At 48.5% G+C, this 25,540-nt stretch overlaps 2 protein-coding genes across 4 annotated transcripts in view; one reads left to right on the top strand and one right to left on the bottom strand.

Annotated features, from left to right (window-relative positions):
* Window positions 1-1,112: 1,112 nt before the first annotated feature.
* Window positions 1,113-2,635, top strand: PHLDA2 (pleckstrin homology like domain family A member 2). Its single transcript, XM_030484619.1, has 2 exons — window positions 1,113-1,730; window positions 2,207-2,635. The coding sequence occupies exon 1, from the start codon at window positions 1,296-1,298 to the stop codon at window positions 1,692-1,694; it is 399 nt and encodes a 132-aa protein (XP_030340479.1). The 5' UTR covers window positions 1,113-1,295; the 3' UTR covers window positions 1,695-1,730; window positions 2,207-2,635.
* A 1,510-nt stretch (window positions 2,636-4,145) lies between these two features.
* Window positions 4,146-25,540, bottom strand: part of SLC22A18 (solute carrier family 22 member 18) — a 79,994-nt gene continuing 58,599 nt past the window's right edge. For all 3 annotated transcript variants that reach the window (XM_030483761.1, XM_030483762.1, XM_030483763.1), the window contains 4 exons: window positions 22,901-23,001; window positions 13,191-13,292; window positions 9,497-9,617; window positions 4,146-4,391 (listed from right to left, as the gene is read on the bottom strand). In XM_030483761.1, coding sequence (XP_030339621.1) covers window positions 4,204-4,391; window positions 9,497-9,617; window positions 13,191-13,292; window positions 22,901-23,001 — 512 coding nt within the window. In that variant the 3' untranslated portion in view covers window positions 4,146-4,203. The remainder of the gene's footprint in view (window positions 4,392-9,496; window positions 9,618-13,190; window positions 13,293-22,900; window positions 23,002-25,540) is intronic.

Below are 25,540 nucleotides of genomic sequence, written 5' to 3'. Positions count from 1 at the left end.
TTTGTTCTGGCCCTCCCCCCAGATGTGCGCACTGCCACGAATTATCAAAGCACGGCCATATGCTCCAGCTGCTGAGTGATTTGCAGCGGAAACGGGTTTGGCTGTAGCTCTGATTTGTTCCCGGGAATGAGTTTTTGACCCTGCTGAAGTCCCCGGGAACGCTGCCAAGCTCTTCAAAGGGGCCAGGCCTCTCTTTGTAAGCTCACCTCTGGGGTTTGGCTTGCAAACACCTATAGCAGTGTCGGTCATTCAAGAAAGATGATGGAGGTGAACAGGGCTCAAAGTCCAAAGGGCAATGCTGCACAAAGTATGTAGCTGAGCAAATACTACTTTAGAAACAGCATGAATAAGTTCATTCACACAGCCCTGCCCTCGGCTGCAACATCAAGGCAGTGCCTCGGAAACTGGATCAGCCTTGTGTCAACTATCGTAAAAGGGTGACAAAATGAATGGTGCACAAGAGGAAGGGACTTCAGGCTTGCACGTGCTTCTTAAATATCACCTCCTACCATCACAGGCTTTACTGATTTCCTCATGGCGCTGGGCACTGGCCAGACTATAATGAACTGTGGTGTCTTTTCAGGAGGAGGGAGTGGGCTGGGGGGAAGGTGGTGGGGTAAAACCAGTGATTGCAAGGGAAAACAAAAAAGGTGAGGGGGAGCGGTGTTAGTGCAAATCTGGAGAGGTGGAGTGCCCCAAGGAAAGGATGCAGAGAAGGCTGATGATGGTGGTGATGGAAGGTCAGAGCTGGCTGGATGCAGGGCCTTAAATGAAGTTGGTGGGCTTGGCCAGGTCCTGGCTGAGCCTCTTGCGTGACCAGGGGCTGGGGCTTAAGCCAGATGACCATGGGAGATGGCAGCGGTCCACCACAGGTGGGGCAGACGACCACACGTTTTGGGAGCATCATGTACCCCAGTGTGGACCTGAGAAGCGGCGGGGAATGTTAGAGAGGCCAGATGAGGTGCATCAGGTCACATTGGACCTATCCCTGCTGGGCACAGGAAACACAGAGAGGGGCAGAGCCGGGGCACCCAGCGCCCTCCCCTTCGCCCCCCGGGGACCCTCGCCGCCCCAGCCCACTGCGGACGGTCGGCGGCGGGCGGGGAGCGCGGTGGGGGGCGGGCGGGAGGCGGGGCGGCGAGGGGGCGGCGGGCCGGGCTCCCCGGGGGAGGCACCGGAAGGCGCCCGGCGCTGATTCATTGCAATAAATTGTTCCCGTCGCGGCGAGGCTCGGTCATCGCCGCCTGAGCCGGAGCCGGGGCTGCAGCAGGAACCGGAGCTACCGGAGCGAGAGGATGAAGATGCAAGCCGAGGTGATCCGCGAGGGCGAGCTGGAGAAGCGGAGCGACAGCCTTTTCCAGCTGTGGAAGAAGAAGCTGGTGGTGCTGACCAAGGACAGCCTCAGCCTCTTCCCCGACGGGCACAAGCGGGCCAAGGGCAAGGAGCTGGGCTTCGGCTCCATCCTCAAGGTGGACTGCGTGGAGCGCACGGGCAAGTACATCTACTTCACCATCGTCACTAAGGACCGCAAGGAGATTGACTTTCGGTGCCCGGACCAGAGCTGCTGGAACGCCTCGATCACCATGGCCCTCATCGACTTCCAGAACAAGCGGGCCATCCAGGACTTCAAGAGCCGCCAGGAGATGGAGCAGGCGGCGGGTGCCCAGGAGCGGCGGCTGGCCCGGGCGCCCTGAGTCGCCGCCGCCCGCCCCGGCCGGCCCGGCCCCAAGGTGAGCCCCAGCGCGGTCCTGCCGCGCTCCTCGTTGGGTTTATTTTTTAAATTACTTTTAATTATTGCCCCATCCCCTTCACCCACCCGCTCTGGTGCTGGGGGCTCCCTTCCGCCCGCACCGCTCACCTCTTCTGCTAGCCGGAGCCGCCGCCGGCCCGTGGAGGTGCCCGGCCGCACCCCGAAACCAGGCCGTGCTGCCCGGCTGTGGCGCTCCCCCTCCCGATGCATCGCTGGGAATTTCTGGTGGGAGCCGGCCTCCTGCAGGGCGCTGATAAGTACGGCTATGGGGAGGTGTGTGGTGGGTAAGAAATGGCACCTGGCAGTGCTTTCCTTACGGAATTAGCTAAAAATACGATATATCTGCAAAAATCAATGCTGACCACTTACTCTTCCTTTAAAGACCCCCTTCAGCTCCCCGCCCTTTTTTTCTTCTCCTGTTCGTTTAACTAATCTGCTTTCTCTTGTTGCCTTTAGAGCATACCACTGGATGATAAAACCAGATCAAGTGTCTTGGACTGAAATGGGACAGGGTACCAATGAAGGAAAGCAAAGAAGAGAGCTGGAAGCAGCTTGGTTTTCTCCAAGCCCGTTGAGGCTGCTGAGCAAAGAGCCCTGAGCTTTGCCTGAGATGCATTTAAAGAAAAACCAAAGACTTTCATAAAGGACTTCTAGCAAAGCGTCCACGTGTTTTAAGTGGCACGGCTTTGCGAACGATTATCTTCTATTTATGAGACGCGAGGAAGATTCAACATTGACTGGTGGTGTTAAGCGCAATTTAAATTATTTGTAGTATCTATATTTGTATTTATTTTGAAGAATGTCTTTCAGCAGTTACTGGTCTTAATATTGCTTTTGCATTAATATGTCCATTCCAAATAAATTACTTGAAATGTTCACTTTTTATTACTGTACTCTGGGCTGTAGTAACTTTTGTTGATGTATATTTGTGGAGCGGACAGTGGTGTGGTGGCTTTAAAAGAGCGGGTAAGCTCAGCTTCTTGGTGCCCTGGACTAGGCAGTGGGAGGTGGAGAAAGCCCAGATAACCCATTTATGTTTGACCTCAGCAAACCTTGAACAGGGACAGAAAGTGTGTTGAGGTCCGATTCTGGTCAGTGGTGGAAATAGGAAAGCTTACCGCAGCTTGGATAAGCGCTCGTTTTGAAGTGCTTTCCCACACAATTGAGTAATGGTGGCTAGAGAAGGCACAAGAGCTCCCTGCAATAGTAAAATGCTGCTCTTTGCTAATGCTCCCTGTCCTTCCCCTGGCCCCTGTAGATTAGTTCTGTGCTAAGGCAGGAAACTGGATTCTTTATTTTGGAATAATACTGCTGACCGTCTATGGGATTCCTCAGCTTTGCAGCAAAGCAAGCTGAATGTCTCGCTCGCTCTTCTTCCTCTAACTCTCCAGTCTCTAGACTGAGTTAAATTTCTACAGGATAACTGGGAAGAATGGAGACAGCCTCTTTTCCTATAGCACCTGGACCAAGAAGCTTGGAGGGAAAAAAAACAGCTAATTTTTTTCATAAAAGCACTGAAGTTTTATCTTGTGAGTCTCAACTATCACTAAGTAACCTAGGCTTCCTTGAGAGCAACACTGCAGCACATGACTGCTCTGGCAGTCAGGACTACAAGCTTAGCAGGCAAAGTACTTGCTACTAATACTCCAAATTTGGTAATCCTAGCCAGGTAATTTCCCCCTCCCAATATCAGTGCAATTCTTGCAGGAGACTTTGTACTGGAGGAAGCTGCAAAGTCTGTAATTACAAACAGCCTGTAGTAAGAGCAAGAGAGACTCAGTAAAGGGAACAAGAAAAAAAAAAAAAACCTAGAAGAAGGGTTGGCTTCCATTTCTGGAAGGAGCAGGGAGACTGGCACTGTAGCATGCTCCATCAAGGCTTTGCATCCTCCTTGCATGCTGCTGGTAGCTATGCTGCTGCCCCCCGGGCTCCTGCAGAGGCAGGGTTGCACATGATTGAGCTGTGGATGTAGCAAATCATTGCCCACAGCATTTGCAAACCTTTGGCCTTGATTCCCTCTAGCACTAGAATGCCAGATGTGCATTTAATGCAGCAAAATGACACTCAAAAGGAGATATATTTTACCCCCGATTTTCCTTGGCACCATTGCAGGGGTGAAATAAAAGGCCAAACCAGAGCAAAGGCACTGGCTCCTAATCCCCTTAGTTTCTGTGAATCCAGGTAGGAATGCTGACTGACACCAGCTGAGGATCTGGAGCTATTGCCTGCAACGACAGCCACCGCTGCGGGAGAAACCTGATAGTTCCCAGAGTCCCATGGCTGCCAGTTGCTCCAGCATGGCTTTAAGGCCTTCACAAACTCATCTGTCCCTGATGAAAGGTATCATTCAAGATATCATTCAAGTGGTTTTATTCCAGGTTTATGGAATCAAAAATGAAACTCAAGGCATCTTTATTTCTATGGATAAAGGGGGTTACTTTCTTGCAACTGAATTATTGGCTTTTCATCTCTGTCAGTGGGATTTTAGTCTTTAAGAGGTAAACAAATAAACCTATATTGACAATTAGCTGTAAATAGCCAAAGGAGGAAACACCAAAATGTTTGTATAAAACTCCGCCGATGGTTGGGCCCACTGTCCGGGTCAAGGGGTGCACTGAGGCACAAATCCCAAGCATGGTACCTAGGAGAGATGGCAGAGACACACAGATGTTAGGGTGAGAGCAAGTTTTAGGATGGAGAAGCAGAGAAGAGCATGCAGGATCCCCTTCATCCCTGATGGTGTTCTCCTGCAGTAGTAGCAAATAACTTTAACTAATCTCTTGCATTAATTTATAGAGGTCCAATTAGGGTTTGTTAAGGCTAAGGACTCCTGGAGGCATGGGGACTAGTTTCCACCACGAGCCAGCTCAGCCTTTTACTGAGTGATCTGGACAACCATAATGCTGTCCAAAAGGCAAGCCGGCGCTCACCTCTGCCTTTACCAGGGTTCAAGGATGCCTTTGGCTGCAGAAAATGCTTTCGAACCTTGCACCCAGCAGGGCTGGTAAGTACTGCATGGGGTTAAGGATGGAGAGGTAATTTCTAGGGTTGTGGTTGAGACTTCCAAGCAAATCACACAGATTCTTCCAATACCCTAATACCCTAGAGGGCCTTGTTCTGCCCAAGCTGCTATTGCCATTTATTCTCTAGAGTAGGACAGAAGAACAGCTCTTGAGGGCTTAGCAGTTGTGAGAAGCTTAGGTCTAACTAGGTCTTTAAGAATAAATAAATAAAACCACAGATAAAGACTGAACCCCCTTGAGATACTTCTCCTCCCCCCCCAACCCTTTGCAAAAAGAATGGATATTTCCATTTGGATGGAAATGCGAGCCCTTTGCCCGGCTGGGCCGGTTCCCCCTCTAGCAGCTCTTCATTTGCATCCTTAACAGGAACCTGGTGAATGGGGAAGCACCTCCAGTTTGCCAAAGGCAGGTTTTTTACCACGCGCAGACTGATGGCCAGGTCATCCCACAGGATGCAAAGCTGGCCCCCATGCACCCGGCATACTCTTTGCCATGCAGTCTTCACGCAGGACAGCTATCACAGTAAGGGGAGCAGAAAATACCCAGCCAGCCAGAAAATCATTAGCCCCCAGAACAGGGAGGAAGGGCAAGTTGGCAGTGTATGCAAGAAACTTGTGCCCTGCTCTGAAATTATGCTTGCAATTATATTTTTTTTAATATCAGTACAATTACTTAGGCTGTTGTTGACATCAATTTTCCACCAAGACATGCATTGAGGCATTGCTGCCGCACAAGGCCAGCAGCATCCAGGAAGGATGAGGAGGATGCTGTCCCGCATGTGAGAAGATGTGGAGCCAAGTGTGATATTTAATGTGGGTAGCCATGGGGAAATGATCCCTGGCTCTGAGGAGAAAAGGCAGCCAGGTGCTCACGTAATGCCGGCCAGTGACTGCTGGGCTTTTATCAGCATGCTTAAAATACTTGTGCAATGATCCCGAGCCGAGGGCGTAGCTGCGCAGAGAGGGAAATCTCCCGGGAAGCGCTGCCGAGCACTCCTCCCGCGCATGGGAACACAAAGGCAATGGGTGGGACCTTGCCTTGACCCTTTGCCAATGGGAACCATCCCACAACCACCAAACTTTCTGGGCAGGTTTTGCAATTATTTTTTCCCCTCTAGCTATCTGAATTAAACTAATTACTACGTACGATTGCCAAACTGGCTCTTATGATTGAGGAGGCACTTTTTTTCCTTTCCTTTTTTTTTTTTCTGGAGCAGAAATCCATCCTCTTAAAAGGCTGGGCTCTCCCTCTCGACTTCTCCAACATGTTGCTGAGAAAGATAATTTCTGTTTAATGGGCTTAAATGAGATCCCTCGTGTCGGATGCCCTCCGGCTTTGGGACATTGTAAATCTCAGCTCTGCAGCGTGGCCCTAGCTCTGTTGCAAAGCTGCACATGTTATGGATCCCATTTAAGCCAAGACCTTTAACTGGGACAAGTCACCACATCAGCAGAAAAATTCCTGTCGCTTTGAACAGCTCTGCCAATGCACATGCTCACCCTCCTTATCACGGCTATCCCACTTTCTGCACCTTCTGTGTCCCTTTTTCTCTCTTCCCAGCTTTTTCCCCCCCTTTTCCCATACCTGGCATGACCCGTCCCGGTTGGGAGCCCATCCTCTCCTCCTGCCCCAGCCCTCCTCTCCTCCCACAGGTTTCAGGGTTGGGTGCTGGCGGCTCCCCAAGCCAGGCGGCTCCATCCCTCCTCCCACCCTCTGCTGTGCTGGGCGCCCTGGCTCACCCTCCTTTCCAGCTCACATCCTGTTGCCACGCTTAGATGATGATGCTGGCCCAGATCAGCCACATGCCTGGGGGGCAATCACAGGGCCTGATTTAAGGATTAGGTCATCTCTACCAGTGGCCGCCTTCGAACCAGCAAAGCCCAAGCAAAGCCCAAGCAAAGCTGGGGGGTTTGATGCGCTGAGCCCTGCCTGGCTGCAAGCTCTCCTCCTACGGTTTTGCATCTGATGTGCAAATAAATCATGAAACATGGGCCCATCACACAGGGAGGCTCTGCTGCGCTTCCTCCCTCCCCTGAGGGTGTGGGGGGGGTCTGTGCAGAAACAAGATCTCTATTCTTGGGGAGGGACTGGGGTTGACAAGGGGTGCTTGTGCAGATGCAAGCCCCTGTGGGTTCAGGGCTGCCCTCCCACCAGCTCACATGCCCAGCTGAACAGCACATGCGTGTGGGGCAGTTTTCCCTTCCTGCCTTTGAAGATGAGGAGAGGGGGGGAAAAATATCAAAGGGAAATGAATGAAATCATTTCCGCTATCTTCGCTTCAGTGCAAAACCCCAGCCATAAGCAAAAAGTGGCAAACTCATCAGCCTTGGTAGGAAGTGATCTTGGATCAGACCTGAAAGCAGGACGGTGGATGCAAGGGATGGTGCCATCCTACATTCCAGTGTTGCCTTTCTGAGACACCTATTTAAAAGGCAAGGATGGGTGACTCAGTGTCTAGCAAGGATGGACAGGTTATCCTCCTGCAATGCCCCATCCGCTCCAGCCTTGTGATGAGGTGGACACCTGAGCTCAGCCCAAACTCCAGATCATCAGAAAGCCTCTCCCTAGCCCAGAGAAAAATCTCCAGAGGCTCTACCAGTTCCAGGCTGGAAAAAACATCAAGAAAAGACAGGAAAAAGTCTCAAAAGTGATGTTTCCAAAGACAAATTCTCAACATATATTTCCTTGCTCTAACTAGAAGTTGTTGCAAACTAGCACTCAGGTTTTTGATGCAGTGACAGCAAGGCTTTTGCATAAAGCCAGATTTCCATGCTCTTAGAAAAGTAGGGATTTCTAACACGCCACCAAAATGCTCACTGTGCAGAGCCGGTCTCGGGTTCGCATAGGAAGGAACAGCCTTTGAGCTGCTGCACAGGTGGAGCAGGCGTTGCGGGGTGCCACCCACAGCCAGAGAAGGGATGGCAGGCATTTTAATAGCCGCGTTTCGCTGCAAGACACCCACACTGTCACTGCCGCAGCTGCTGTGGAGAGGCAGCTCGCGGCTCTGCTGCGTCAGGCATTCCTGTGTTCACCCCGGCCCCTGCCCCAGTGCATCCAGAACAAGCACAAAACCATCCAATGCTGCTTCCCTCGGAAATGCTGCAAGACGAAAGCTCAGTTTGAAAGGTGAGGGTCAGGGAGGAGTGTCAGAGACAAGGTTTTCCCCAAGCAGCATCCCTCCTTGGCATGTCCAGTTTCAAGCCAGCCATAACTCTGGAATTTGTAGCACCACATGGCATGGCATCAGCCCAGGAGGGACAGGCGGAAGAAAGCCCTGGATAGCTCTCCCAGTGTTCTGCAACCCCCCACGACCATCTGCACCACCCCTCAGTCTGCCTCCATCCTGCCCTGCCATCCTGCCATGCAGACACTGTCCATCCCACCAAGACACAGGCTGACCCGACAACATACGCAAGCAGGGAGCAGGGTGAGGCAACTAAGCCCATTTTCCTCTCTGACCGAAGCTTGCCTTCAGGCTTTAAAAGCCAAGCAATGCTCCAGTTTTCCTCACAAAGCCCCTTTGAGAAGAGCCTGGATGAATTCCAGTTTGGCTCTACATCCCAAAGCCATTTGGTGCCCTTCCCCCCTGGCTGTCCCTCCTCACACGAACATTGCTCCAACTCATGAAACAGCACATTTTCTTCCTGGCCAAGTGGAGGGCCTGAGACATCCCCAGTCCTCACCTCCCTGGGAACTAAGTGGTCCTCCCAGGTAGAAGTACCACACTTGGAAATCGCAGGCTCCCAGCATTTGTAGGAGATGTGGTGGTCAGCTCTACAAATAAACTACTGAAGTGACATTCAGAAAAGCTCTTCATCCAAAAGCATCTCAAAAGTGCTTTATAAACTTTGCACTAATGGGCTGTGCAAACTATAACTCCCATTCTTGGTAGGGTCTGTGCAGAAGTATCCACTCAGACAGCTGCTACAGAAGATGAAGAGTGCAGGCTGTCATCCCAGAAAAGCCCAGCTAAAGCAAAGAGACGCTTGGGTACATGATGAATGCAGCTCTGTCAGCAAACCCTGAAAGAAAGAGCTTGAGCAAAAGACACCAAACCAGGTTAACCCAGCTCTATCCTGGGACAAATTCAGCCAGGCTCCCATGACAATAACATAGGCATATTTCCTTCATTGACAGAACTGAAAACCCAGGTGTAAAGATTTGTGTGTCTACCATTGCAAGCCTGCTTGTACAGAGAAATACAGTAACTCTTTCTTTGACTGAAAGATGGCCAAAACGTTGAAAAGGGGGCATTTACTGCATCGAGCAAAGCATGTTTTCAAAGGGTGATCCAGAATACCTTCCTGAGATGCCCTAAATTAAAAGGTGTGAACAAGCAGCCCTCTCAGTCATTGTCATGGCTTTTTTTTTTTTTTTCCTAACATACCTTGGCTTCCCATGGCAAGGAGAGTTTGTTTGGGAGAGCCTTCCCTTACAACATCCACCTCTACAGATGTCAGCAGGTGGCACAGGTCCGGGAGCACTGGGGTGCGGGATCCTTGCTCAATGTCATTCAAGCTCATCCTGTATTAACACCAGCAGTCCCTGTTCAGTTGCTCTGCCGACACCCATTGCGTACAACTGCCAAGCCAGATCTGCTGGGGAACTCGGCATTCGCCATGAATGTGCCCCAGCACTAGATAGTGGTAGTGTCAGCTGGGAAGCATCTGATGGACTCAAAAACCAAGAAAAGACCAGTCTGATTTTTTTGGATGTGTCTTACCGGTATCAGAGGAGGGGACAGCCTTGGTGAGGATGCTGTCGGTGATGGTGCCCAGCGTGCTGAAGGCAAACACCAGTGGCACTGCAATGATGCAGTAGTGCCACACGGTCCTCATCAGAGCCTAAGAGACAGGACACAATGGACCATGCATCATTAGAAAGAACAAGCGTTGACTTTGTGGCAAGAAACAACCTAGAAAAACATCAGGAGTCAAACCCATGATTTACTTAGGTAAATTGTGGGAGCCACAAGTGATACATGATGGTGCGGCTTTGGCCATTGCAGGGTCTTTCATAGCCCACCATTTGTCTGCAGTGAATTATTTCAAGCATGTGGAGCAAGTAGCAGATGATACCCTACAATCTGGCAGCACATTTCTCTGGCACTGCTGTGTGTATTTTTAGCATCTGGGAATTGGTGACGTCCCTGTGCCCTTCCCCCTGTCTTCTGTCTCTTGTCCAACTCCTGAGGAAATGTTGAACAGCAGATGCATGTGGTGTACTTCAGGAAGCCTCCATTACTCATACAAAACAGCCTAGATAAGGCATTTCAGTTCATTATCATAAATAATTAAAACTAAACTGAGCTTGTCAAAATAAATGAGCGCTGTGCATTATGTAACATCGTACCTTTGGGATTTCTAATCCTGTTCTGCTGCTTCCTTGCTAATAAATTCACCGAATTCACTAATCTGGAATAGGTCTCCTGGCCATAAGCGCACATTAGCGAGCATAATTAGGCAGAGTAATGATTTTGTTATTGCACATATTCTTAGTGGAGACATCCCTCCAGCTGTCTAATACTGAAACAAAAGTGGTGAGGCTCCCGTAAGCCATGGGGCTAGAGTGGCTCTCGACTCATTCACAAGCCCTGCTGGTCAAATGAATGGATTTCTCTGGGGCATGGAAAGGAAATTCCCCCTTTCTTGCAAGTCTCCTGTCCTCACCTGTGTCTCAAGGTGTGTTATTGCGGCTGCAAAACATTTTCGTCACTGGTTTAGCCAGAAGTTTCATTCTCTGGAGTTCTCTCTCCTAAGATCTAGTCCCTGCCTCTCGGCTATAGAAGATGGAGAAGCCCAGAGACATTGCTCACTAATGACTTGGAAATACTGAGGTTTATTCCTAGTTCCCCTCTAGACTCACACACAGCCAGATTTCTCTCCTTGGAGGGGCTGTTTGCCTACATTTTGGTTAAGATCTAGGCACTTCTGATTAAGGAACCAGAGAATAAAGACAGAGGAACAGGTATTTGGTACTTAAACACACAGACACAGAGAAAATAACTCCTTGCTAGGGCAAATGTCATTGCAGGACAACATTGCAGAGCTCAGAAAAAAAACAGCTTTAACCCCCTCCGCCTTTGTATGAATTCCCTCATGGACTGAAGCAAGTGGGCAGAAAAGACCAGAGCAAGGTCTGTAAAACCAGGGGAAATGGCTCCTCGCTCCCTTGGGATTCGGAAAGGACCAAGCCAGGCAGAACCTGGTCTCTGCTGCTCCTCAGCTGCTGAGTAGATAGGGCTCTTTTTGTTCTAAGCAGATCTGAAGGCATTTTTCAGGTGAGGGAGGCAAGATCAGGAGTTTCAGCAGACAGACTCAGAAAGCACATGCCTGGGAATCACAGGCAGTGAGGCAGGACGAGGCACAGCCGTGCCTTCACACGAAGAGAAGAACTTCCCTGTCGCAACTGCCAAGCCCTCCTACACCCCTGCCCATACGCTCCTGGCTTGCATCTGCAGATCAGACACTGGCTCTCCCCTCCTCACCCTTTCCAGGTGTTATTGCCGAGCTCCCAGCCCACCCCTTCTCTTCTCCAGCTGTAGATTGCTGGGAATATCCTGCAATCTCTTCCCACCTGGACTGCTGTCTGGCTGTCTACTGCCACTGGTGCCAGCCTCCCAAAAACCCTTTAGCTCGCCTTCTGGTGATATGAAGATCGGCTTCAGAGTGTCTTTTATTAACAGCTAGGCTTTTTTCCTCACTTCCGTCCTTTGAGGAGGGGATCTGCTTTGTTTGGAGGCCATGTGCAGCAAGGGCACAGCAGGTGGGATGCTCCTCCACCGGCAGTTGTGTGGGATTAAAAGCTTCACACATCAGTCTCTGCATTTGGGGCCTGCTGCTGTGACGGCACTCATCCCCACCGAGACAGAAAGCCACCCTACAAACGGATGTTTTCTCAGCAGCCGCTTGAACAGAGTGCTTTTTAATAAAGCATCCTCAGCAAAGAGAATCACAGCTGCATTTGCTTATGAATAGTTCTTGTGGGAAGCCATTGCTGACCCTTGTCCCCAGGCCTGTGTTGTCAGGCTGTCCACAGCCCTCTGGGCTTAGCATAATTGCCAACTCTAAAACTATTTCCTTTCTTGGCTCCTCTCCCCGCACAGCTGATGTCAGCCTCCTTGCACTGGGGCATTAGCCACTCTGTGTGCCACTCCACTGCTATCAAGGCTTCCTTTCCTACCTCCAGCTACCTCCAGCCTTCCCTCTCAGTGAGACATCAAAGCCCTTCCTGGGCCATGCTCAGGAGCACCAAGCCCTGTGCAGATGTCCCATGCTAAGGTGATGTGTCAATACCAGCCAAAACTGTGTGACACCAGCCAGGAGGGACCCTTCCTGAGCATCCTACCAGCTGGCAGCATCTCTGTGAGCCCTGAAATCCCAGAGACGGGACTGCACTCCATCTGCAGAGCCAACCCTTCATCTGCATCCATCCTGCCTTCCCAGCCTCATTTCACACATGTGGTTTAGCCTCAGATTAATTAAGGTGCATAGGTGCCTCATCTCATCTGTCTAGCTGGGAACCATGAAGTTCAATACCCTCCAGGACTTGGCCCTGACCTCCCTATGGCTGTGGCACAGCTGTGGGAATGGCATCCATCTTACCCACACCAGTGGGAGCACCAGTGCCCCAGTAGCAAGGCTGGAGGCCAGATCCTGCAGGGAATGTCTAAAGGCTGACACAGCTCAACCATCCTTTTGACCCATCTCACTGTTGGGGACCAGCGCACACCTTTCCTCCATCACCATGGCTGGGCAGAGCTATCAGTTCCCTGAATGTGGCTTATCTGAGCAAACACAATTACTGGTAGAGCTACTTACATCAACTCTTTTTTCCAATTACCAGTTGAGACTGGCATCAACAATTGCCTGTGCAGACACTACCAGCGACAGGTAACATCACTTACCCCAAAACAGAGGAACACAATTATTGCCTTGCTACCTCCTTCCCCAAATACTCTCAGCTTGGGGGAATTAGGCAAGAATAAGGCCCCAGAAGAACAACACACAACCTCCGCTATCTCACAGCAGCGTACAACCGCAATGATTTACCCCCCCCATAATCTTAATTTACTTTCTAGGTAGTTCAGGAAATGCAGTTGCTGACAAGACCGAGGGCAGTATTTCTATGCAAAGCAGTGACTCAGGAGGGACTTAACGAGTTTCTGTCTGAGATTAATAATTTTTTTAATCCCCATAACTATTACTCATGTGGCTCTTTATTGTTCTTTTGAGTGGTGCTTACACTGAGCACAGCTCTGTTTGCACAGAGGCCCAGGGGAGCTGGTTTTCCCCCGAGGACCACGCAGCAAAGCCAGTGGTGGCATTTCAAGGGGCAGAGCTTGCAACCAGATCTCATGTGCCATGTGCCGCTCCATTATTAAAAAGCACCATGGATGATTTCACGCTCAGCCTTACCATGCCAAGGCCCACGCCGGCGAAGACGAAGACACTGAGCTTGAGCAGAGTCATCTCTGTGCAGTGGCTAGTGAGTTTTCCAATGACCAGACCCTGGACAACCTGGGAAAGGAGCACACGAGCACTATTAAGCCCAACATACAACAATTCAAACAAACTCAAAAGAGAACTGCTACAGCGCTTCAAGAAAATGAAAGGCAGCAAATGGTTACTCCCAAGGACCTGGCTGTCACAGTAAATGGCTGGAAGATAAAATCAATTATTTCAAGCATTTTGCATCCTAGGAATACATCCATCCCATCAGCTTAAAGTCCTTACTCAGGGTGCATGTCTGAGTTTGCCGTTACTGCCTACTCACCAGCGCTGACTGAAACTTTCTAAAGACACCTGCAGATACAAATGAATTTTTCTAACTCATGATGTTTTTGCGGAATACAGTTAATACCAAGGTCTTCATTCTTGGCAAGTCCTTCCAAAGAAAAAAGTAAATTTGTACGCAGAGGAGGAAAATGCCTCCTTTCCCGTACCTTCGCTTGCCATTATTTTAAACTATAAGTATACAAATTGGGTGGTTCATAATTTTTTGGCAGGAAATGAATATGACGGAGATGCTAATACGCAGTCCCAGCAGTATGTGCAGATATAAGGGACGGGGAACTGGTTTTACAGATTTTAAATAAAAAATGGGGGGGAGGGGGAGAGAAGGAGGAGCAAAAAACTTTAAATCCCAGGAAGTACTTGGCTTTTCCAGCATGTTGCCAAGCAAAGATTCCGTTTTTTATTTCTCTGTTCAGCATCTCCCATATTTCAAGTGATGCTGTCCTCTCATAGCCAAGTGGACTTGAGAGGACAGAGAGCACTGTGAAAATGAAGCCTGACTGGCTGCATTTCAGGGGAGGAACAGATAGGAATCTACCCCTGTCTTGAAAGAGTTTGTGTGATCCAAGCAAAAACCCCTCTGACTTGAGGGTGGGATGGCTTCATTTCAATGGTGGGATGGCTTCATTTCAATGGCAGTCCATCCTGGAGAAAGCCTTGGGGCTCTGCTTGGACCTGAAATGATGCTACACCATATGCTCAACCTTGCTGTGCCAGTCCTAAGCGCAAAACCCAAACCCAAACTCAACTGAAATGAGTGCAAAATAAATAAGAAAATAAGTTACTAAAAAGAAAGGAAACATTAATGTATGACAAGCCGTCCAGAAAAAGCAATTACTAAAATTAAAAAACAAAAAAGTAAATGAAATAGAGTGAAAATAAAGGTGACATAGAGAACAATAGCTACAAATTGAATATATTTCCAACAAACTACAATTTAATGGAAAACATCAAAATTCGACCCTTCACTTTGCTTCAGAGTGCACGTGATTTTTGATACAAGGGCACACTGCACCCAGCAGACATTTTGGTTCCCAGTAAATACTTTTCCTGCTGCTTTTTTGTCCCCATCCCCACCTTCAAGAAGGGCTTGAGAGTTCAGCTCACGTGTGCTTGGCCACCCTGTGGCATTGGCATAGGGCCCACATGTCTCTCCAGGGTTGTGTCACATGCCAACTGGCCTTGGGGACACTGGTGGACCTGCTGTGGTGTGATGCTTGGACGATGCATGGGGTGACACGAGTCATCCCTGCTGAAAGCTCTGCCATGAAGACAGGAGAAGGCTGATACCAGCCCCAGCAGCTTCTACTCAGGGGGTGTGTGGAGAAGCCACTGAGTAACGCTTCATTAAGCTGAGTGCTCCTAAAAAGAAGAATCATCATTAACTTTTTGCAACTTCTCAGTCCCTCCTGCTGGCTCACCCCAGTCGGGGCTGTACTGAGTCACATGGGATGGGGGCTGAGCCCCATCGCAGGGCATGGCTTGACTCAGCGGTGGCATCACCTGAACTCCAGTTTGACTGCTGAGCCACTGGAGAAACGGAACATTTCTCAATTTGCCCAGACTTGAATGGCATATTTAATTGGGATACACTGTGCAGGCACAGCCCAGTCCCTGCCCTTCCTTGAGTCACTGGGGTGTATCATCAGCAATGTCCCAGAGCAGCCCAGTCTGATGGCCATGGGAGTGGTGTACCCAAAAACATTTCCATCACTACACGTGAGCATCTAAGCCCTGGCAACAAGCACCACTGCAGCAAAGCTGGCCTCTGAGCTGGCAGGACCTGAAGACATGTAGACCACCAGGCTGTCCCCAGAGTGAGCACGGCAGAGGAACAGTCCTTGTGCCAAGGCTAGCTTTCAAGCACAGGCTTCCCCATCACTGCTGAGCCAACCAACTCATTGATGGGACTTTTTCCAAGGGCAAGTGTCAGCCCAAGTCACCTGCGTTCCCTTTGGGGCTGAACAGCCATCCTTGGGTTATAAAGACTGCAGACTCCCCACTGGTTATCTGGGCTGCCTGACTCCCTCCCCCAGCATGGCCACCACCAGTCCAGCCATGAGCTTGAGTTTGGACACTGCTTCTTGATTTAGGCACTGGATAATGTTTCCAGCCACCAGGATGTCCGACCTCACTTCCAGCCTGAATTTAGACCTGAAAATCCACTATTTCCAGCCTGCAATTTTCCCTGAGTGCACAGTCCCTGAGTTTGCATGAGCAGCAGCCACCTGCACAGGCACATTTGGGAAGGAGGAAGCAAAAGGTGGTTCATGTGCGTTCTCCCATGTAAGGTTTTGGATGTGCCAGGGATTTTGCCAGGGAGTAGTGGGGTCACCCCAGATGGCTTGGCCATCACTCCCATGGACAAGCCCTGGTTGCACTGATGATGCAGTAATGGGATTCATCCTTTTTTTAATTACTGCTAGTGCATTGTAGGCTTTTCCCTTGCACTTAAGCTTCCCTTGAGATTGACTGTGATGGTCCTTCCCCTCCTGCATTTTGCTTTGCCTGGATAGTGCTTGCCTTTGTAACCTGAGCTCCTTTGAAGTCGGGGTACAACGTACCTGGCTGGAATGCCTTCTGTCATCAATAAACAAAAGAGAGAGGAAATTGTTTGCAAGTGAAATAACAGGCACTGCCCGTGGCTGTGTACACATGTCACAGGAAAAACCAACTCATCTTTTTTTTCTTTCCCCCCTCCTTCTTTGAAGGCAAATAAGTCTCCCAGTAAAAGCACAGGAACAGCCAAATCTCCTTGTCGTTATGCTGGATTCACCAACCTGGGGGTTCATTACACTAGTTCAGCTGATCATATATAAAAATACTCTCCACCTCTATCACTACATTTGATTTCTGTGCAGACAGCAGCTCCCATTTGCTCAGAAGAGCCAATTACCCATTTTATTGTTAACCTCATTAACAAATTTCAGGAATCCCTTGCAGGATGGAAAAGACTGCTGTTGTTTGAAGGTTTAAGGTGCTAGTTTTTGGAAGACTTTTGAACAGTGAAGTATTATCTTGCTGCATGGAGCTGCTGCTGAGCAGGACTGGCACCCACATGTAGCTAATCTCATCAGTAGAGCTTAGAGGAGTTTGGCAGGTGCTTGGATGGTCCTCCGTGCTCAGCAGACACAGGACTGTTTCTAGAGATTCTTCCATCAGCACTGATCAAAAGCTTGACAGAACCCAGCAACAAAATAAATTCCCTTTCACCCAACAGTCTGGAAATGAAAAGACATGAGAAGGTTGGAGAGGCAGGCACAGATAAGCTGGTACAGCCTAGCAGAGAAGAAGCAGGGCCCCATCCCTAGTGCAGATAGCATGATTCACATCAGAGGCAGCCTCCCACACAGCGGACCCATATCTCTCGCCTTTGAAATTGTGCCCGTCTGGCAGTTCCCAGGGCGAGCGCAGTGCTGGCTGGCCTGGGACGCGCAGGTGGGCACCAGTGGGGCAGACCACAGTGACAACAGAAATCACGAGGCTTTTCCGCACAGGTTGAAGGTGGTGCAAAACCTTGGGAGGGGAAAGGGAGTTGATTTACTGACACGATGATGCCAGAAAGTGCTTGAGAAGTAGTTCAGTTCTTGCAGAGGAGCAGAAGGGCGGTGGGACTGGAAGGAGAGCTGACGGTGAGGACCAAACTGCTGAAGGCAGCACTTTGCTGAGCAGGGGGGAAGAGGACCGAATGTTTTGCAAACTCCAGCCTAATCACTTTCTTTCCCCCTCCAATCCGCCCCCTTCCACAGATTTAAATCCTTCAAAGCAAGGAAACTGGAGAACTTTCTGTTTGTTGTTGCAAGGTCCTTTCGCCGAGTGGGTTTTCCCCCTAGGCATACCTGGCTGTAATTAAATCCCCTGCTCTTTAATCATCTCTTTTGCTATGCAGGGATAAAAAAAAAAAAAGCAAGAGGGACAGACTGGTGATAAGATGATACGCAATGTAAATCTCTCCTCCAGGAATCCCTCTCATCTTTTCAGGATCACTCTGTACCAACTTGTCCCTCCAGAAGCTGCACAGCTAGAGGTGGAGTTTGTATAACAATACAAATTTAAATGCAGTAAATAGAACAGATGTCTTATGATTTCTTGATCCTCAGGGTTATAAATATCTACTTCTTTGTCCCACCCAGAGTTTTTGTTTTGTGCGTTTTGCTTTGGTTTTTTGGAAGAAAAAGTTCTTGAAGGAAAGCTTTCCCCACCCCCTGCAGTTTGAAATCTAAGCATCAGATGTGACTTTAGATACCAACAGGGACTCCAGGTATTTCACTTGCCTAATCCTCCGGCGGCATTTTCCAAGCCAGATACTACACCTGGAAGTTCTCCATGCTATTGCACTTGCAACTCCAAAAAACAAAAGCCAGAGCCTAGGCCCGCTTCTGCCCATTATGCAAAGTTGAATTATTCTAAATTATTATGAAATTAATTATTCTCTGGGGGGAGATTGAATGGCATCTCACACTCCCAGGCATTCACTATGAGGGCAATTTCGTTCACATGGCTTCTGAGATGAGAGGACTCTGGAAGCCCAGCCCCGGAGGACAGAGGGATTGCATCCCTGACGGGCTCTCACACTTCTTGCCTGGAGACCCACCAGCAATCAGGTAAAGATGCTTCAAACATGTAATGAGCAAGGGAATCTCTGCAGCGCAAGATGCCCAGCGCAGACCTACCCCTCTCACTGTCTGCCTTCCCCGCCTCGTTTTGTTATCTCCCACCAACTCCTCCTCCTTGACTTATGCTGGCACAGTCCCAGCTCATCAGACAGCCCCATGCTAACCAGGGTGCTTCAAGTATCACTGCAGAGCCCCAGATTGTTTGAATTACCCCCCACTTGCTATTTTCACTTCCCCATCAGCCCATTCTAGTCTTAGAAATATTCATCTTTCTAAGCAACAACTTTGTTTCTTCATCAAACAGCTCTTTGTCACAGTGCTATGACACTGCCTTCCTGCACACCCTTTCTGACCTCACTTGACTCTGTCCAGACTCAAAACTGAGCCTTTCCCACCTTCATTTAAGTCTGCCCCACACTTTTCAATGTCCTCTGCTATTAGATGATCCTTTTTGCCTAACCACAAACAGTAAATTGGTGCCAGCTCCTGGGCCAGTGCTTCATCCAGAGAGCCATGAAGCCCTTGTTGCCCATGGTACTACCACAGGAGCTTTTACAACAATGCATCACCAGGTATTACTTTGGGCCACTCAGGTCTCCTTCAGACAGACTGGGAGCAGCAGCAAGGCAACCTATGCCCCTCCATGCCAAACAAGTGGCAGCCAGAAGACGTACCAGCAGGGTGAAGGAGACCATGCTGTGGAAAGCCATCTTGGCAAAGGGAAGAGGGTATCAAGGATGCCCCGTGCCATGAGTGGTGGTTATTGATGCTACGTGCACAGCATTGCGAGCCACCACTAGAACCAGCTGAGCCACTTCACTGCTAGCAAGTGCCATGAACCATTCCCATATGGGCACAGCTGATGCTCAGCAAGGGGGGAACTAAGAGAGGTGCTCTAGGGGGTAACCAGCCAAAATCCATGAGGTTGCCAGGCTCCAAAAACCAGCCCTGAATTCGCCTTCCAAAACTGAAAGGATCTTCTCAGGCTGGACATGGGACATCCCACAAACGTTGGAGTCCTGTGGGTCATAAAGTGACAAGACAGGACTAAGCATGATGAAGTGAGGCTGAGGAGCTCTGGATGGGATCCCTCAGGAAGGCTGCCTGAATTAGCAGGGCAGCTAACATCCTCCATCTGCAAACGTGTCAAATGCCTCGTTCCCTGCGGGGCTGGTGTTTCTGTGCTGATCTCCCCATGCAAAGAGCTGTTTGAGTTTGTTTTGACGACAAAGTGCTTAAGTTGCCTGTTAAAATTAGGTAGACTGACTCAAAGCCATTCAAAATCTCTTCTCTAGGTGCTTTGCAGCTGGCTTGAATGGGAGGAGTGATGAGAAACAGAGATGTTTACAGTGCATTGGCCATTTCTCACAACAGCAGGTTAAATGAGGCTGAGAAGCTGAAAAATTAGGCTAAGCAATTGGAGCATACTATCCTCAGGGTAGGAGAGGAAAGTGGGAAGAGACCATTGCTATTTGAGTCATCCTGGGATTGCTGATCAGGCTGGGAAAGGGGGCTGCAACATCACCTCTTGTGCAAGTGGAAGATGTTAGTTTTGAGATTTCATTAAAAAATAGAAACCACAGTAACACAAAGAAATAATATTACTAAAATTTACCAGGAATTAGCAGAGCAGGCAATGCTTTTGTCAGCATATGACTTCTGGGGAAAAGCTCAGTAATGGGCTCAGCTAAGCCTTGCTCGCTGTGCTGTTTCCCGTGTATCTCTGAAGCTGCTTAGTGCATGCTACGTGTGCTGGGAGTGAATGAAACCCTGGGATACGGTACCGGTTGTGCTGTGCAACAGCCCAGGCACTGTGTTTGATGTATACAGGGAGTTTTAAAGTAAACAAGACAGGGTTCAATTCTTATTTTGCCCTTCATTTCTGTGACGTCAGCTCCCATCTATGAAAGTCCTTAAACATGACCCATTTTCAGGTGCAGGGAGAGATGCAAATAGGGGAGAGAGTTTTCCTCTAACAGGAGCGCTCAGTGCAAGTCCAGGAGAATGAGAAAACACTCAAAATGTTTTATTGAAAGGCAAACTAAGGAATGAGAAATCAAAGCTGAGGATCTGGTTGATGAAATTCATTGAAAAGGACATTATATTCCTTATGAATAAAGCTCAAATTTACTTGGTGAAGTGGGGAAACCAGTCAGCAGATATTAATCAACTTTCACCCATCCAGACTGATGGAATTTGCTTGCATCTTTATCTGCATTTATATCTCCAGTAGTATCAATTCACTATACAGCAGAAACAAATGCATCTGAAATGCCAGCTTAGGCATGAAGGCACACAAGCAGGTCTGTGGCTTGGCAGGACAGAGCCAGCACACACTGCATTCCCTGCATACATCTTCCACTGGAGGAACCCCAACAGAAAGCAGCCGTAAAACATTAGCCTAGTCACTATCTGCAAGAGATATTTTTGCGTGGTTCTAGCCAGAGACCTGATCTGAAAGTAAAGACATAAATTCTAATGTTTTACAATAATTTAAAAGCCAGATGGTGAGAACATTGTTTGGACCAGTTGAGGATCTGGTCCTGCATAAACCAGAGCAGAGCTTGGAACAGCCAGTGATAAAGTGGAAAGAACAAGTGACAAAGCAGAAAGCAGTGCTTTAGAAGCTCTTGGGTGAGATGGCTTTACTGCCACCAGGAATTAGCATTTTTTTCCCCTTTCCTTTTTGGTGTTCTGACAGCAAACCCCAATGCACCATCATGAAGAAGAGAGGTTTGCATCCTATGACCACTTTACTCCTATATTTCTGATGTCCAAAGTTTTGCAGTGTAGAATATGCGTAGCGACATGGACAGAAACTGCACAGATAGATGAAAGAAAACTGCCTGGCTGACAAAAGCTAGTTTCTGTGTTAAATGTCCTGAGGCAAAGACTCGCTGGCAAAGCAGATGCTGCATCTGAGCCTGTAGGCTGCTGCTGGGTTAGATCATGGTAATAGGCATGATGGGCCTTTGTGGGATGAAAACTTCTGACTATGGGAAGGGTCAGGTCCCTGATTAGCACTAACATCTCATTATTTGTTAGGAAGCAGAGTGAATGTTCTAATTCCTGTATCTTCAGGGCTGTATCTGTATGTCGGGTGCACTGGCATGGCAGTGCAGGTAACCTTATCTACAGTAGTTTCAACCAAACTAACCTGGCAAACAAAAGCAGTGAAGACAGACAGATATCCCAGACATAACAGCAGTGTCCTAAAGACAGATATCCTGGACCCAGCAGCAGTGCCCAAGCTCCATCTACTACTACTCCTTCTATTATGCAAAGCCACTCCTGCCCCAGCTGTGCAAGGGCTATTGCTGCCCATGTTATCTGGCTTGAAACAAGCACACAATAGCCATGCTGCAAATCTGATTGGACTGCAGACATATATAACAGGGATTTAACTGATATGTCTGATTTAAGAGAATAGTTGTTGAGGAGCTCCTTTACATTCAAAGGGGGAAGAAGATAACAGAAGGTGATTTGGCCCCTCTAAAACCTGTGTGATTCCTGTAGATCCTGGTCTAGGAGGCAGCAGGCAAAGACTAACCTAGGGAAAGCCTCTGTTAGCAGTGGAGTTTGGGTTAGAAGCATACTTTGGAAAGCAGCGGCTGATCACCCCAGTTGTCACGCTGTGTTCCATGCTGTGGAGCAGCAAACTGGGTTTTTTTCCAATGAGACTGGATGAGAGGGTGTATCCAGCTGGTAGCAGGTGTTGAACTCACAGGACCGAGAGACAGCTAGTCCAAAGCCACCCTCCCAGAACAGATATGGCAAAGGCACTAGCTCCTCAGCTCCAGCCAGTTTACTCTGCAGACTACACTTGCTGATGTACAGCCATATTCATCAAGTACCCAGATTTGGTGAGACCAAGGCAACACCATGCCAAATCCAAATCACAAGGAAATAAAGCTGCCATTTCCCAGATGAGAAGCTCCTCCAGATCACACAGGAACTCTGCGGCAATGCCTAGGATATTAAGGCGGATTTAATAACAAGACCACCCTCCTTCAGGATATTGCTTAACTTGCATTCCTACCTCGAGGTCTGCTTATAACCATCTGTTGCTTTTTCTGTAAAATTATTAGCCTCCAAAAGGAACATTCTGCTATAACACAATATCTTCTGGTTTTGGCCCTGCTACTGCCTAATTCAGCTGACTTCCCTTTTACCATTTCGGTAGTCTCCATGTTCTGTTGCCCATGTTTTTCTTTTCTTTTTCTTTCCTTTCTTTTGGTAAAGTACAAGCTTGCTGTGCTTGTTTCCATGCAGCAAAAACAAGTCCTTCCTCTACACTCAAGGGATCTGTGAAAATGCCAATAAAATCACCTACTTACATAAATTTACAGAATGTTACTAGGTAAATGTAAATAAGCTAACCTCCCGCAGGGAAAACCTTAGTCAAGGCACTTCAGCTTCAATGTAAGTTTTGTTACAAAAATCAGGACAACATGTCAGCCCAGTGAGATTTTAGCTCCACAGCTTAAAGATCTGCAAAGAGAGACAAGGGCAAGAAAGCTTTCAGGACACTCCTTGCTCCGATTTCTTCCCATTACAAGGAACAGAATTAATCTGGAGTCACTTCTATTTTTTGCAGCCAAGCACAGCATGCAGGATTTGACTGTCAATATTACACCTGGATTTAGAAGAACATGTGTCAAAAAGGTAGTAATTTAGATACTGGTGTGGCAAGAGGCGTACTTCCACTTCACTTACCATTTGAAGGACACCGAAATATGACATCAGGTATCCAGACTCCACTGCTTCCAAGCCAAAGAAATCCATAGAGATGATTGAAAACATAATCAGGAACAAACCTAGAGGGGGGGTTAATGAAAAGCATACATCAATATACTTGCACTGCATACAGTGGCCCAGATCCTACCCCAGTCACCTCCAGCATGAGTCAGTAGCTCTCCATGGGATTGCTGGGACTGGATATAAACAAAAGCAGAATCCTATTCAAAGTCATTGTAGTAATTTAATCTTTAAATGTTAACTTTCTTATCCCCCTTACTTTCATCTTTAAATAATGTGACTATGTAGGCTGTAGATTCAGCTGTTTATTATAAACTGGTAAATATTTGTATCATCGAAGCCAGGCTAACCATTAAGACAGCAAGAAAACATTTGTTCAGACAAGACTGTAACCATAAAAATAATCTGATTGGATGTCTCACCTCTTTTGCCTGGCTTTAGATTTTCACCATGGGTAACAACCCAGTGACATCAGCCTAAATACAGAGATTTCACTGCACACCTCGGCAATCATGTTGGTGAAATACCTCTCGCTTGGACCAACAGCAGTGTCGGCACAAGCATTCAGGAAAGTACTCACAGAAACAGCACAGGTTGGGTCTGCTTTTTAATTAAGGCAATTTCTGGAAAGCGTAACAGAAAATGCCCACTTGCTTAATCTCACATGAAAATACAATAGTGTGCATTTCCACCACCACCAAACATACACAAATATAGACGTGGATACACACGCTCCCATCATATACAAAGAGCCATCAAGTTACAAATATTATGACAAAATATTGCTCTGAAAGATTGGTACAGGATAGGAGGCTGCTGCCTCCCCTAGTGTCTTGTGCACATCAGATGGACCAAGACAGTAGGATACTGGGGCTCTCTGCATGTGAACAACCACACAATGTGCCCATTGGAGAGCACTGATTCTGCTGGGGAGAGGAGAAGAGAGTAGATGACCTTTAGGGGTCCTGTACTTCCTTGTAGGATCCTCTGAGGTACAATGACTGGGAGCTGTGGTCCTATCCTTCCTGAAGAAAACAGACCCCAGGAGGACTGAGAAGACAGTTTGTGGCCTGGAAAAATGAGTCACTAGCCCTGTGGCACAGGAAGGATTTGCTGGCATTTCCTAGAAGCATTTGGAGAACAATTCCAAATTGCTGACTAAAATGCTGTGGAAGAGTTGCACCCTAACAAACCAGCACAACTCCACTGCATCCAGCACCCCAAAGGCGCTGCTACCAGTGGAGCACCTGCAGCAATGAGGACCTCCCTCCGAGCATCCCAAGCTTTTGCCTGGAGGGGCTACCACGCTCCCGCAAAGCCTGCCTGAACCCCACTGGAGACACCTTTTCCCCCCATCAAGGGGATAGCTGCACCGCAGCTGGCTCCATGGCACTGGGAGAGAGGGATGGGGGGTAGGAAGGGCACCCTGTTCTGCCACTCTCCAGATATTTGAAGAAAGTGCTGGGGAGCTGGGGTTCATGAAGATTTATGGCTTCACCACACCCCTCTGTGGAGAGCACCCCATCGTTATCCAGTTACTTTGAAATCACTCTTAGCTCAAGCCAGCTTAAAGTAACATGCAAATAACAGTATTTACTCACAACATCCAAACCAGGCAACAGGGTTGCACATGTTTATAAAAGGCACACGTGAAGAAAGAAAAACCACACTTCGTTTCACTTGCAGGAAGATTAGATAGAAGCGAGCGCCCACCCTTCATCCTGCTACCCTGCTGCAGGTACCACCTAGGAGAGGCTCAATCTTCCTACATACCTGATGCTTCTTCCTGGTACCACACGCCAGCTTCCACAGCTCCTCTGCCGTTTGAAGTCCCTCATTGAGTTAAGGCAGATTTTGATCTTTCTCCTCCAAATGAGCTGATTTCTTTTGGAGCAAGGGGATAGGCTGTGCTTTCTAATTAGGGTTACACATTGAATACTCTCCTGGAGATGCAAAGGTCTCTTCCTTAGGTGGGTGTCACCCCCTGTGCTCACATGGTCACTTAAAGCTACCTGGACAAGGGAAACTCCCTTGTCCCCCTTCTTTCAGCAGCTAAGGGTGTCTCTCCCACTAGCAACAGATTTATTCGTGAAACCCACAAGGTGAGCCCCAGACTGAACTCAAAACATTTCATGCTCATTGGAACAAGCATTTCTTACAAAGATCCCATCTGGGTAGGCTGCAGGTCAGCTGAGTGCACCACATGAGTAATGTACCCATCTTGGGGTGGGCTTGCTAGGGTAGCGTGTACCCAGGCTCTTCTGGGAACACCCAAAGCCCATGCAGGAGCTGCCCAGATAAGCCTTAATCCACGCTGCAAGGCTCAGGTTTTCAACTGGAAAAAAGATAGAAAATAGCAAAAAATATCCTCAGAAACCTGACCATTTTTTGAGGGGGTCTAAATAAGGGGTGAACTCCTTAGAAAACTTGGCACCAGTGGGATGAATAACTAGGGTTATGCAGCAGAAGGCAGATAAATGGTTTGTGAGATACGATAAAGACAAGGAAAAGCACCAAGGAGACATAGGAGTGCAAACTCTACCTTCAAAAAAGCAGCCCGTGGCTTTGGAGGGCCAGCTTAGCAATCTGTACTGAGAG

The sequence above is a fragment of the Strigops habroptila genome, chromosome 4, assembly GCF_004027225.2.
Source record: "Strigops habroptila isolate Jane chromosome 4, bStrHab1.2.pri, whole genome shotgun sequence".
Classification (NCBI taxonomy): domain Eukaryota; kingdom Metazoa; phylum Chordata; class Aves; order Psittaciformes; family Psittacidae; genus Strigops; species Strigops habroptila.
Note: the sequence above shows the minus strand (reverse complement) of the source record. Positions and strands in the feature narration are given on the sequence as shown.

Excerpts from the sequence above, each read along its gene's own strand:
- PHLDA2 (XM_030484619.1), top strand. The coding sequence starts at position 1,296 with ATGAAGATGCAAGCCGAGGTGATCCGCGAGGGCGAGCTGGAGAAGCGG.